At 42.3% G+C, this 14,682-nt stretch overlaps 2 protein-coding genes across 2 annotated transcripts; both read right to left on the reverse strand.

Moving 5' to 3' along the window:
* Positions 1 to 967: 967 nt before the first annotated feature.
* Positions 968 to 2,233, reverse strand: LOC133892256 (uncharacterized). The gene is made up of 3 exons (XM_062332944.1): positions 2,230 to 2,233; positions 1,396 to 2,132; positions 968 to 1,273 (listed from the first exon to the last, which is right to left on the reverse strand). Exons 1-3 carry the CDS (start codon positions 2,231 to 2,233, stop codon positions 1,073 to 1,075), a joined length of 942 nt encoding a protein of 313 aa, XP_062188928.1. The 3' UTR covers positions 968 to 1,072.
* Positions 2,169 to 6,665, reverse strand: LOC133891966 (serine/threonine-protein kinase Nek3-like). Its single transcript, XM_062332697.1, has 15 exons — positions 6,384 to 6,665; positions 5,890 to 6,025; positions 5,719 to 5,785; positions 5,271 to 5,336; positions 5,074 to 5,120; positions 4,945 to 4,990; positions 4,769 to 4,849; positions 4,636 to 4,678; positions 4,480 to 4,529; positions 4,317 to 4,398; positions 4,182 to 4,231; positions 4,029 to 4,102; positions 3,862 to 3,913; positions 3,292 to 3,747; positions 2,169 to 2,888 (listed from the first exon to the last, which is right to left on the reverse strand). The coding sequence occupies exons 2-15, from the start codon at positions 5,973 to 5,975 to the stop codon at positions 2,325 to 2,327; spliced, it is 1,764 nt and encodes a 587-aa protein (XP_062188681.1). The 5' UTR covers positions 5,976 to 6,025; positions 6,384 to 6,665; the 3' UTR covers positions 2,169 to 2,324.
* Between the last annotated feature and the right edge of the window lie 8,017 nt (positions 6,666 to 14,682).

Raw genomic sequence — 14,682 nt, forward strand, 5'->3', positions numbered from 1 at the left:
AAGCCAGAGGTTCCATTGACACCATGCATATTGTCAGAAATAAATTTCAAAAGTTTATGGATGAAGTCAAACAAGAGATTCATGCCAATCAATGAAGCAAAACTGAAGAAATTGAAGGTTTCATTGGCTATGATATTCCTTCCTAAATTAACATATTGCCACCAAATGAGATGCACTCTAGAGGGAGAGTCAAGAGGATTAAGAGACACTTTGACAAAGGAGGAGGGGACAATAAAAAGGAGGATGCTAAGAGAAGGAAAAATGAGAGGATTCCACGCTTATACGGTTCATACAAGGAGCTTGTGCTACATGATAAATGTACTTGCCCGAAAAAGAAGACACCTCCGTGAGGTATGCATAGATTGTTGTCATATTTTTGTGATCATTTATCTTACAAGTCTAACAATCTCATGTTTACTGATCACAATGCTCTTACTTGTTTCAGCACAATATATTTTGAAGCAGTGATGTATTTTGAGGCGTCAACATAATGCTGCTTTCTTTTATTTTGAAGCAAGTGGCAACATAATGCTGCTTTTAGCACAATATATTTTGAAGCAGTGATGTATTTTGAAGCTGATCACAATGCTTTTACTTGTTTTAGCACAATATATTTTGAAGCAGTGATGCATTTTGAAGAAAGCACAGTATATAGTTTATATTGACAATCGCAGCTGAGCTATGAATGTGATGTACATTTTTTGTCTGTTTTCAGAGCATCAGATGAATGACTGCAGCTGAATTGTATAAAATTCTACAATAGTACCCTGAATTGGAAAACTACCAGAACAACTATAAAATTCTGCATACTAATTTGCTTCATGTCAGGAAGCACGCCACACCAGAAAGTCGCACAATTAGGTCTGGAAATCGCACAATTACAAACTGATGTTTTTGCCACACTACCACAAAATTTACACCAATCAGATGCTAGATTCTTTTGAATGACAACACAATTTACATTGAATTGTACAAACTTTCTGCCACATTACAGCTTTCTGTTTACAACTTTCTACACAGAATTTCCACCACACATAATTTCTGCCACATTACAGCTTCACACATCATTTAGCTAGCTACCAAAAACCTTAAGAACACACTGTATACATCTCAATTTGAATTCATTTGGGATTGCTTTTCTAATTTCTGATGCCTTGCTGAACTGAAAATGCCCGGGCCACCAGGATTTGTAGATAGCCATGGCCACAATCTGGAAGGCCTTGGTCCCCAGGAACGGCACGAAGAATGCATTGAACACGGCTATTGCCACCACCTGCAGTTAGTCAATTACGGAACACAGTAACAGATTATGTGAGTGGCAAATGCTAACAACCGCACGAACACTGGGAGGAAAAGGGACGGCACAACCCCCGCGCTAACTAGATTGTACTATACCTGGAGAGGGTGGTTGACAAGAACTTCAATTCTGCTGACTGCTCCATTTCGTCGAACAGGTGGAGCGCGTCCTCGGCGCCGAGGCGTCCTAATCGCGAGCGCGGTAGGTGGAGGGGGCCTTGGAGAGATCTGCCTGATCCTGGACGACGCGACAGGCCGAGGCGCTCGTGACGCTGCAGCTGGCCGTGCCCGTGGTGCGGACGGTGTGGACGTCCACCGACCTCGCCAAGGCCGTCGGCGCCCTTCGGAAGCACGAGTCAGAGAGGGTCCGCGGCCTTGCGCACGACATCTTTCGCCGGTGGAGGGCGTCGAGCGAGGGCGACCTGGCCAGACTCGACAGTGGTGGAGGGGGCCGACGTCGTCCTGAGCGCGAGCGTAGCGGTGGAGGGGGCCGACGTCTTCCCGAGCTCGAGCGTGGCGATGGAGGGGTTCGACGTCTTCCTGAGCTCGAGCGCGGTGGTGGAGGAGGCCGACGGCGGAGGCCCCTCGCTCGAACCCTACCGGTAATTGCGGCTGCGGGCGGGTGCGGGCAGCAGGCGAGTGGTGGACTGGTGGGGAAGAAGGAGGGCGAAATCGCGAAACATTGCAACTGCGCGGGGGTTTTTTGCAAAAAAGCCGTGGTGCGATGGTGGAATTCCTTGGAGCCGTTGGATGTGGATCGGGCGGTCCAGAGCGGGAGTTTGCACGATTGCACACCGGTGGGTTTGCACCAAAATTTCGTCGAGTGGTAATATCAGCTGATTTGTGCTACAGGTTTGTAGAAAGAGAGAAGAGAATGATAATTGAATTGCCATGTATATAGTACTTCACAAAGACCAGTTCAGAAAAAAAAACACATAGATCACAAAACTGAAACTGTACAGGGTGACCTTAAGCTGATTAAGACGCAAAATTATTGCAGGTTTAGGTTTGCATTTGCTGGCCTTTAGTTATAATCCAATTTCTTTTAAACTCCTTGACAACCATATGGCTGTCTCTCTTGGAGATGCCTTGCCGGGTCCGAAAGGCTTCAGCAAGATCCCCAGCTCCTCAAACCGCTCCTGCTGCAGCAACTGGGCGCTGAACTCAAGCAAGCCCTCCAGAGCCTCAGCTCTCTGCTGGTAAGACCTCGTGTTGAACCTCTTCTGGCTCCAATCGGATGAGCTTCTGGGCGAACTGTCAACACCAAGAAGGTCGCTATCAGGAGTGTCAGTATAGTTTCCACTGTCGCTTCGGAGCACTTGAAAAGTGCACTTGTCCTTGGTGATGGATTGGTCATTGATCGATGGCGATGTGAGCTTCGTGATGGGATGCAATGGGTCTTGGAAAGAGGCCAGTGGGAATTCAGCAATTCTGTCCATTCGAGGAGCGTTTACTGAAACATCAGGAGATTTCAATCTGGTAAGAATGTCGGTGCCCTGGCGCTTTTCTGGAGTTTTGATCGTATGCAGGAGGAGTGATGTTCGCCGTGTAGCTTGAACCATTCGGTCAACTGAAGACCTTGACGGCGGACGCTGCAGGTGTCGAAAAAAAAAGAAAAAAAGAAGGTCAGAACTGGAAACCTTTGATGTTTGTTCAATTACACAGAATTCTTCAAATACGCATTGAGTGGCAGGTCTAATTTGCTTCAAACATGCACCAACAAAGGCAGATGGGTGTAAAGCTTTGGACAAAATATGAATTATTTGCTAGAGACAACGAAATGCCACTTTCGTTTGAGGAGCTAAAGTTTGGTGAAACATTCTCCGTGAACAATGACTGAATTATTGAAAGCGTTGGGTTAGTGATTCTACAGCTAGGAACTGAAATATCAACAAATATGAACTGAAATGTGAACCATGACTAGATGTTAATGCTATCAACAAGATATTAAACACTGGACCCTTAATCAATTTTGTACGGTCAAATAGTCCATACCTCCTTGTGAGCTGTGGTAGCATGAAATGTCTTTGAAGTTTCCAGTCGTCTTCTAGGCGTCGATGACGCCCTTCTTGGAGTTGGCGATGGAGATCTCGATAGTTCTGAAGACTTATTGTGTAATACTTCGTTGACAACTTTCTTGGTAACTTGGGCTGACAATTCATTCATTGGTAGACTAAGCAATTCTGGGCAATCTTTGGCAGTTATGGTAGAACTAGGAGGGCCATGTCTATCAGCAGCTTGGTTCTGTTTTACAACCCTCTCTACTTTAAACGACTGGCTCTTACTGTATTTGGGCTTATAATTGCCTTCGCCATCAGAAAAAAGTGCAGTCTTGTTTGTGTCATGTCGGGTAGGAAGCTTAGCAGAGAACAAATTGCGAGTAGGAGTCGACTTCGATCGAAGTTCAGACACGTAGGGCTGGAGGTGCGGATGTTTAAGCAGTTCTGCAGCCTGAAAAAGCAATATCAGTATCAGGCAATGGGAGGAAATGGGTGCATGAATGTGTTCAGAAATCGGAGTGAGGTGAAATTAAATTGAATTTGCTGATAGTGAACAAACACATACACTTGGCCTGTGATTTGGACTTTTGCGCAACATGCTTTTGATTAGTCCCCTACTGTATGACCAAAAAGAAAGGCGTCATCAAGGTTTCAGAGATTGAATTTAAAATGTTATGAGATGCAATGATTGTCATCAATATTTCATAAGTTCTGTATGGGGCAAGGGCTTACAATGCACCAGAGTATAAAGTTGGTAGAGGAGATACAACGGACTTGTTTATCTTGTTTATCAGTGCTTGCATATCCTATTAGGAAAAAAAATCGTCAACAAAGATACAGCTTACGGTGAAATTAGTTATCAGTAAAACATCAGATGCTACTCACAAACGCTTTGAATGCAGGCTTGAGAGCAGTCATCTCATAGATGCAGCAGCCTGGGCATTGCAGGAGTTTAGCCAACACGGCAGGTTTGCAATATTCAGAAGTAGAGATGCAACTGAATCTTGTAAAGATCATTACCAAGTGACCATATATCAGACTTGGAACCATATGGAATATCAGCAAGAAGTTCAGGGCACATGTAAGTTGGAGTTCCCACAACCTTCAGAAGTAACGCGTAATTAGAAGCAACTTAGGACGTGAGAGGCATCAAACGCCAAAGGGTTGAGCAAGATGAACTTACTGAAGAAGCTAAATCGTCAGAAGTCAATACTTTTGCAAGCCCAAAATCACCTGTTTCAGACCGCATGTTGGGAACAGAAGGGTATTACCATCTTGATGCGAAGGACTGTTTAATACATGGTAATTTCCGAAACTTATTCGACAAGTGGATGCTTACCAAGCCGTATGTTTTGTTCCTTTGTGAGAAATATATTTGAGCACTGAAACAATTACATGACACAGTGAGTATTTTGTAAGCGGCATGAGTCCATTGCAAGGATAGATAACATAAAGGTTTTGAAAATAAAAACCTTGACATCGCGATGAAGGATATGATTGACATGCAAGTAATCAAGTGCCAGTAGGAGCTGCACAAGCCACATACAAAGTCTCTGCATGCAGAAAAAATGGACACAGCGAAGGGGCAAAGTTCAGTGAGCAGAATATAAGGATATATAGCATGCTATATTACAGACTATTTGACCACCTCTTCTGAGAAATGGTTACTGTTAGCCTTCTTAATGGCCTCTGACCTGCACAAACAACAAATGGGTGATCAGAATTGTATTAAAGGTTCCAGCAAAATTCAGGGCTTGACTTTCAGAAGTTTGCATACATGTCCCCTCCCTCGCAGTAACCGATCACGATACACACGTAGCAACCCTGAGAAGAACAAAATCAGACCATTTCAAGCCTTGAAGAACACACAAATCCTTCATTAGGACCATTGAAACACCAAGGAAAGGTACAAGAGCAAAGATTGCCCTTAGGATGCTGCCACTATGTTCAGCAAGGACAGGGGACCAAGCTCACCTTCTCCACCCAAGACTCTTTGTATTCCACAATGTAAGGGTTCCATACTTTTGCAATGAGCTCCATCTGCATGAACAAAATGTGAGTTTTCTACATGGTTATACACGTCTCAGCGCAAGAGCATGACAACATAATAGATGTGCATTTCCTAACTTTGGAGAACAGTCAACCAGGCCCTACAAGGCAACAAAGAAGTTTGGCCAATTTGGGTGCTCAAATTCTCTTTTTTTTAAAAAAAAAATTGTAATCATTTCTGTCCAAATTCAAGTTCTTCATAAAAAATGGGACTAGAAAGAATGGCGTGAAACCATCAAGAATAGTACAAGAAGGTACTATATGTCTATGTCCAATTCAGCATCAAAATTTGAACCATTTTTCACAAGCAAAGCTGATTTCAATGCTACGATGTATGTTACATGGCACAATGGGACAGAAAATATAGTCATGCCTCTTGATGTGCTGATCGGCGGCACCGATCTGACTGACGTGCGAGGCGGATCTTCTTCAAAACATACCTGAAAGGAAATGAGCCAGGTTTCAGAGGCGTAACGCCATGGCAGCAAGAAATCCATTCATGGCAGGAGAAGGAACAGGCCAGTGTCACCATCTGCCACCTCACCTCTTCCTCTCAACCTTGTGCCGCACCAGGAGCGCGGAGCCGAACGAACCCTTCCCAATCTGCTCCAACACCTCGTACTGCTCCATTTTCTGACGCTTCTGATTCAGAAATTGGCCTGAAATGTTTTTTTTTTTACCTGCAAAGAGAAAGGTGTTCTTGAAGGGGATTGCGAGAAATTCGCCAAGGAAATCGTTCAAGGAAAAGGAAATGTGGCCTAAATTTGAATAAGACTTTAAAAGAAGAGTGATAAGCAAGAATGGCTTCGAAATTGGGAAATGCAATGTTAAGCACGGGCTCAAGAACACATGCAATTCCCATTTCAAACACATGGAGACAGCATTTGAACAAAGCGCAAGGAAACGATGCAGGAATTGATCACACAGAGGATTGCAGTGGATCAACTATAGAACGATGTTATCGATTCGTGAAAAGATTGAAGCGGCCGCATTGACGCTTGAAATGGAACAGAGAAACAAGCCATGACCCTTCCTTACCTCGGCGAAAGGACGAAGGCACCCTGTTCTTGCGTTCTTTCTCACTTGCCTCCCATTTTTAGAGAGAGAAAGTATGGCTGATGGACTGCATGGGAGAATGAGAGAGAGAGAGAGATTGACACTTGGGTAATGAAATGGAGGGCTGACTGTGCCTGCGAGAGGTTTTCAAAGTTTTCAAAGTGCAGAGAGAGAAGGTGAAAGTGGTGGGAGCCAAGCACATACACTGTAGAGAGGGAGAGATTTGACTAAATTTTCTTTGCTTGATGCTCCATGCACCGAACATTCTTTATGAGCTTATTCGTAGTACATGATAGCGGATTTCATACGCGTTTCTTGTACAAGCCGGCCATAAAGGCTCAGCAAGAATTTCTGCAACGAATTTGGTCGTCCCTATGCAAAATTGTGCCTGGAAATATGCCCAAATTTTGTGGCTCGATCGTACCACACTCGTGACGCCAACTAATCAGGGAAATTAACGGTTGATGTTATGTTATACTGCAGCTCGCCATCACCTAATTATTTTTTTTTTGAAACATTGCAATCACCTAATTAGTACCAAAACAATCTTAAATGGCCATAATTCGTCAGAACAACCCTTGTTTGTTCTTCTCATGGCATCACTGCTTTAATGACGATTTTCATCGTGATGATTTGTACTACATACTAATACAGCTGCACTGTAGTTGGTGTTGCGTTAGAATAATGTTTTCAATTTTTAAAAGAGTTTTTTAAAATTTTTTTGCTCGATTAAGTTTATTTCTTGCTTGGTTAAATACTTCACGAAGCAAAAAAAAAAACTCAAGGTTTTAGCATGGATTGTGGATCAGTAGTTAAATGCTGCATTAACATCATCGCAAAAGAAAAGAGAGGAAACCATTATCCTATGAGCTTATGCCTCCTACTTTTTCCCTTCTCTTTCTGAATTTCATTTTTTCCATGTCTTTTTTTTCAGTCTTGAATAATTAACGAATGGATATTAGCAGTGCCTGCTCAAGTTTAATACTCCTGCTAGAGACTTTAGTTAGCGCGAAAGATGCCACACACGTCGCTTAGCTCGGTAGGGCACAGAATCCAGCTTTTTCTTCTCCCTGGTCCCCCATGAAACTATTTTTCAAAGTCTTATTATCACTTCTCTAATTGGAAATGTTTCTTTCATCATCTCCAAAAGAATACTCTTCTGTTCTTTTTCATTTGTCCTTTTAAGATCTATGCGGTCGAACTTCTAAATATTTAATCACTAATATGTCTAAAGTTGTTAAGATTGATTATATAAAAATTATATCACTAGATTTGTCCTTACAAATGCTTCAATAAAAATACAAATTTATTAGTGTATATTGATATAAAATTATAAAAAGTTATAGTCAAAATTACGTTTTGAAGACCACAAAGAAATCGATATAAACAACTAAAAAAATGGAGATAATATAATTTATTTTCGTTCAAAGCAAAAGAATTATCACCAGCCTTCCAATGAACACCTTAGACCATCTACAACCATATTCCCTTCATTTCGTTCCCTTCTCGATTCCCCTCTTCGTTCTCGTTCCCTTTATTTTCTCTCATCTCCAACAGGTTTCCTTCGAAAGTATTCATGGAGGGAAAGGAGAGAGAATCCCGTCATGAAGTGAATGACCTTAGAAATCCTTTCATGACGAAAACCGTGAAGTAAAACCGTTTGAACGTTGAAGAAAATAAAAATCCCTTCATGGTCTCTAACAAAAATCTCTTAGAGATGGTCTTAGCTATCCGCGAGCACACCGTGCACCGTGCAGGACACGTGTGCACGCAACAATCAATACGAGGCCAGTACACGTGTTGGTGGGCTAGTCAACCCAGGTTCCATTCCTCCCTTCTTAAAAATGTTACTCTCCGTTCTAATATCCGAGGAAACTCTCTTTCTAATATCCGAGGTATTTCAGAGGTTATGAACATTACAAGATCTTCAAGATTTTTTGAGTGTTTTTATTTTCAAATGGTCGACAATTATTATTCTTCTATAGAAATTTTCTTAAGTGGATAAGGATTTTCTTGTCTAATTTGGACATTGTCCGAGCGTGAAAATGAATTAACAAAAAAATCACTAACCAATAATTTTCAATAAAAAAAATCACCGGCGGCCATTTAGTGAATAATACTCAGAAAATGCCCAAACAGGCTAGAAAATCCTCAACCATTTGGTGAAATTTTTAAAGAAGGACAATAACCGTCAGCCATTAGCAAGAGGACACTCGGGGAATCTTGAAGATCTGGTGGTGGAAGCATTTCTGATTTTCTGACACATTCTTAATCTGAAACTTTAAGTAGTTCTTTTCTTGAAAAAAATCTGAAACTGGAGAGAGATGCCTGCCTGATCAAAATATATGCACTAATAAATCCGAATGCATGTGACAGATTGGAGGCCTTGAAAGCTACGCTCATCAAGTGATGAATTCATGCATGATTGTGAGTAGGGCAGGGATTTCTGTTAGGACAGTGCCATCCTACCCGTCATCTTTTTTTGTCGTCTGTTCGATATAAGCATCCATGCTTTTGGAACAGATTTCTATAAGGGAAAAAAAAAAAAAGAGAGGTGCAAATCATACCAGATTTAGCGATGTGACGTGCCACCGCAAGTCCGCAACTTGACTGTGTGCTGTTTACTAGTGGATGCATGGACGAAGAGCGATGCACGAGCATGGCTATGTCTCATCAAGTCGTCATTAGCTCGATGTATGTGTATCAGCTAATATCGGTTCCCATTGTTTGTTAGGTATCTGACCATTTTTATATGAATTCCTGCGTTCCAAAACGACATGGAGTAGTTACGGTAATCGTCTGAAATCGTAAAGTCAGGTTCACTGGAAATCAAGTTTAGATGTGACTCGATTTAATTATGATAAGTCATTGATAATATTGAATTTGAGTTGAATTTGGTTGGCTTGAACTTGTTTATGCGTGATTTTGTCTATGGCTAACCCAAGTTGTAGTTAGAGTTTTTGTCTTGAGTCTAGGAATTTTAGTCTCACTAGATTATTCGGTGCTTAGAATTCTGACTGCATGGATGGTCTAGTGCGTGAAAGCAAAGGAAGCACGGGAGCATTTTTGTGTGGTAGCAAAATTTGAAAGGGTCATCAGATGATCCGGTGTATGGTAATAGTGACCAACAGAGTATTTTCTGCATGACAAAAAGTTTGGCGCCAAAATTTGAAGTGGACACCAGATGTTCCGGTGTTGGCAATGAGTGTTCACCGGACTAATTTTTTCTAGATAGTAGATTTTTCAGTGGATAGAGGAGTAACACTCACGGATGGTTCGGTGGTGTGTACATTGAACACCAGAGGTTGCAAGCTTGTGATATGTAGAAGTTGAACGCATTGGATGCACCGGTGATTGGAGTGTGTACACCAGAGTTTTGCACTGGATAAATATTTATAGAGAGCAAAACTTTCAGCATGCAGAATGAGCTATACTGACTGAATGGTACAGCATTCAGTCCTAGAGCACACCGGAGCATTCGGTGTTCTCGAGTTCCGGGGAATGTGCTTTCAACTAAGGATTTTTATTTTGAGTTAACCTGGAGATAGTTTGGAGTGGTAGAAACATATTTGCTTATTTTATAGTGTGCAGATGATGGATACAACTTGGTGATCGATAACGAGATGATCGAGGCCAAGTGGAAGGCTTGGTGCCGGACGATCAAGGAGGCCGAGCAGAGTCAAGAGTGATACTAGTGGTACACGTGGAGGTAAGCAAAGCATGGATGGAGAAGGATGGAGATGGTGTGTTAACAAAGCCAAGCAAAGGAGATGCCGATGCAAGTGACAAAGCGACCTGACGGATCGGGAGCGGGAGAGACTTGTCAGCGGTCAAGATCGCAAGACGGAGTACACGTGTCGACATCGGAGCGCTTGCTTGAGGCAAAACAAGTGACGACTAGTTACGCTTTGAGAAGTGTGCTGGGGTTTCACGGTTTGCCCACAAAACCACGGGAGGAGTAGAGGGTCACATGGCATCATCATGAAGCTTATGTCAAGGTGAAGCTAAGTCATGAAGAAGTCATGGCCGTTCGATGGAATGACCGAAATCTGGAGCAAAATGCTCCGGTGGTAGGTAGTGAGTATTTTGAGAATAAGGAAAAAGATCCAGCACATTCGTACTATCCGAGAGATCTAGACTACTCTGAGTGTCTTTCGTGAATGCACTAATTAGATTAAGGCCAGATTCCAAAGAACATATAGCTAAGAATATCAAATGTTTATGCAATGGCCTAGTGAATCTCTAGATGCTATATTTGCTCGTTTTGATGGAATTGTGAGCAACATTATATCCACTAGTGTTTTGCCCTACTCTGATCATGAGAGAGCGATCAAGCTTCTCTATACTCTCGATCGTAGTATATAGGAAGTGAAGATCTCATGTATTAAAGAGTCACCAAGTTATAACACGTTAACTTGTGATGAACTCTTCAGTAAGCTTAAGTCCACCGAGATAGCCAAGGTGGCTCGGATTGGTTTCGGAAACCCCGTGTCTCAGAATAGGGTGTTGGTTTTTGAACCTAGTGGTGGCAACCAGTTTGGAGGTGGTGTTTCTTGTGCTAACACTTTATCTGGTAGATTTGCTTTGTCATCCCCTATTTCTATCACAGAGGAGCAGGCAGGCGTACTTGATGATGAGGACATTGCTCTCATTGTGAAGAAGTTCACCCGCTTCTACAATAACAGCCAAGATCGGAGGAGGGGTGGCTCTCAAGCCTGCTTTGAGTGTGGTGACACCAACCACTTTAAGGTGGATTGCCCCAAGCTTAAGAAGAGGGAGGACAGCGACCACGACTACAATAAGCACAAGAAGAAGAACAAGAAGCCCTTCTTCAAGAAGAATCGTGACAAGATGGTCAAGAAGGCGACCAAAGCGACTTCTAGCGCATTTGTTGTGGCTCTCAGCGACGTCAACACCTCTTCTAGCTCGAAGGAGAGCTCGGAGGAGGAGGAACCACAAGTGAAGAACAAGAAAAATGCTAAGAACTTTATCGGCCTTTGCTTTATGGCAGACGACAACAATAACAACAACAACCCCGAGCTTGATCTCTCCTAGGTATTACCTTCCTACGACTAGTTTTCCATCCAAGTCGATACCTTGAATGATACTCTCATTAGGCAAGATAGGTTACTTAAAAGAGTTGTGTGTGAGTTGAAGGAGCTTATGTCTAAGTATGAGTCTGTTTCTTCTGAGGTTGAGTTGCTTAAGTCTAGTGCAAAGGTTGAGGATGAGGATTGTGAGAGTTACTTAGTTGTTATGAGTGAGCTTACTGAGCTTCAAACTATACATGCTCAAGTCGCCAGTCGGATTGAGACTGTCAAGAAGAAACTCCTTGAGGAGGAGTTTAGACCTACTCTCTTAGACGCTTGTAAAAATTACCCTTTGCTCTCAAAGGATGCTGATGTGAAATACAAGCGCATAAAGAAGCTAGAGTCTGGATTAGAAAGTGCTGAGAGTTCAACGGATGTGCAGTCAAAGTGTCCAACCTGCATTTTCCTTAAGGAAAAGCTCAACTGTGTTAGAAGGCAAGTTAAAAAGCTCATGGCTGAGAATGAGTACCTCCTTTCGTTTGTGGAGAAGTGCTCAGAATGCGAGGGCAAAATAGATTTGATCTTGGCCAAGACCAAGATGTATGCTGATAAGGCTGGGTTAGCTTTGTGTTTGGGCTTTGAGAGAGTTGCTTACACCAGTTCTAGCAAGCTGTTTTCACCTCACCCACTATCCTAGAGTCATAGAAAGTAAAGATCAATGCCTCACAATCCATATCAGAAAAGAACAAGCCTACATCTCAACCTGCAAAGAAGAAACCCACACTCAAGAGAGCTCCACAGCCTAAGATAAGGGCACCTATGAGAGAGCATAGAGTTATTGACAGTCGAGTTCCTAAAAAACGCTACCACTGCACCAACTGCTAGAGAGAGAGTCATCTTTTTGTTGGATTCTGCTTTCACCATAGGAGAGATGAGAGGCGTGAGTGGGAGTGGACCACTCGGGACATGTATCGCCCCTCGATTGGTGTACATGATACTTTTTCTCGTCCTCTCCCACGAGGATCACATGCTCTTCAGTCTATTCCTAAGGGTGTTGCTCGGCGTGGGTTTCACTATGACTCATATAGTTTTGGTCCACGTGTAAGAGGTTTTGAGTCCCAGCGCTTTGGCGGACCACATGTTCCCCATCGTGGTACTCGTCCCCAACGTGTTGGTGTTGAGTTGCATGCACATACAATTTCGGCTTCAGGATAGATGACTCGGTACTAGATTTCCATGAGGTTTTTAACTAACTCCAGTATTGAGCCATCCACCTTCTATTCTTTTTGTATGTAGGTGGCAGGTGGAGGCCTGGAGAACAAGTGGTTCATTGACTTCGCTTGTTCGTGCCACATGACCAGATATTCATCACGGTTCTCCAGCTTCACACCCAATTAAGTATCACGAGTATATCACTTTTGGGGATGATCGGAAAGGTAGAGTGAATACCAAATGAATGGTAAAGGCAAATGGGAGTTTCATTCTCAAAGATGTGGCTTTGGTTGATCATCTGTAATACAACTTGCTTTCTGTATCTCAGCTGCTAGAAGAGGACTTGAAAGTGCGCTTCAAGTATTATACTTCTCGAGTTCTAGATTCTTTTAGCGTTTTGATTTATAAGATTTCTAGAGTTAGAAGAGTTTTTGGAGCTAATTTTTCTGGGTCTTCTAGTTCTTCTCAGTGTTTACTTGCTCAACATTCTTCTGAGTTTTGGATGTGGCATAGAAGACTTATGCACATGAGCTTTTATTTGCTTACTCGTTTGAGTGCCATAGACTTGATCCGAGGATTTTCCAAGCTCAAGTTTGAGAAGAATCTTGTTTGTGCTTCTTGTCAGCATAGCAAGATGGTTATCGCTCCTCACCCACCAGTCAATCTGGTGATGACTGAATGACCGGAAGAACTTCTCCATATGGACACTGTTGGTCCTTCCCGGGTTCGTTCGGCAGGTGGAAAGTGGTATATTCTTATAACTATTGACGATTACTCTTGCTACTCTTGTGTATTCTTTCTTATGAGTAAGGATGAAGTGTTCTCATACTTTTAGAGATTGGCTTTGAGATTGTTCAAGGAACTCTGTGGTGCTTTGAAAGCAATTCACTGTGATAATGGCATCGAGTTCAAGAACTATCTCTTTGATGTTTTCTGCCTTGAACATGGTATTGAGCATCAATTTTCTTCCCCATGTGTTTCTCAGCATAATGGCGTGGTTGAAAGAAAAAATAGGACTTTGGTGGAGATGGCTAGGACAATGCTTGATGAGTATAGGACTCATACGAAGTTTTGGGCTGAGGCTATCAGCATAACATGCTACATCTCCAATCGGATTTTCTTGTGTTCGATCTTGAATTTGACTTCTCATGAGTTGTGCTTTGAGAGGAAGCCGAATGTTTCACATTTGAGAGTTTTCGGTTGTCGGTGCTTTATTCTAAAGCGTGGCAATCTTGATAAGTTCGAGTCATGCTTTTCTGATGGTATTTTCTTGGGGTATTCTCTTCATAGTCATGCTTACAGGGTTTACAATATTGACACTAATACCATCATAGAATCCTGTGATGTGACTTTTGATGAGTCAACCCCTTATGCTAGTTCTGTTTTTGAGTGTGTAGGTGATTAGAAAATGAGTGAGAACATCTTTGTAGATGGCGACCTTTCAGCTCTCAGTAAGTGTAGGATCTAGGATACTGACTAGAGAGGGGGTGAATAGGTGGTTTTAAAACTAAAAGCTAAGCGATCAAGAAAACTTGCGGAAATAAACTAAAGATCACTGCAGCAATATGAAAATAACTAAGAGCTATATCAAGGTTTGCAATCCTAGGGTGACATGCAACAATTTATATTTTAGAAGATAAATTGTATAAAGTAAATTGCATGAAAGTAAATTTCTTAACGGATGACACACGAAATTTATCCCATGGTATCGGTGATTTGCCGATCACCCCTAATCCAAGTTGAGGTGAGTTCAAGTTTCATACCGCTTCTCTATCAAGTATCCAATTATCACATGAGAAAGGGCTCACACCGAGCAACTTGATCTTAAGCCAGAATAGAACAAAAACTACTCAATACCTCGATTCCACTAGTGTAGCACTTTACTGCTCCGGCAAGGTGTGCTTAAGCCTCTCACAATCACCGTCGTGGCTCCTTCACAATCTTCTTTGAAGGGCTCAACAGTGCAACAATCTCCAAGCCGTCTAGGATGTGGCAACATCTAAGAGTAACAAGTCGATAATGCTTGCTTAAAGGATCAC

This window comes from Phragmites australis, chromosome 15 (assembly GCF_958298935.1).
Source record: "Phragmites australis chromosome 15, lpPhrAust1.1, whole genome shotgun sequence".
Taxonomy (NCBI): Eukaryota; Viridiplantae; Streptophyta; class Magnoliopsida; order Poales; family Poaceae; genus Phragmites; species Phragmites australis.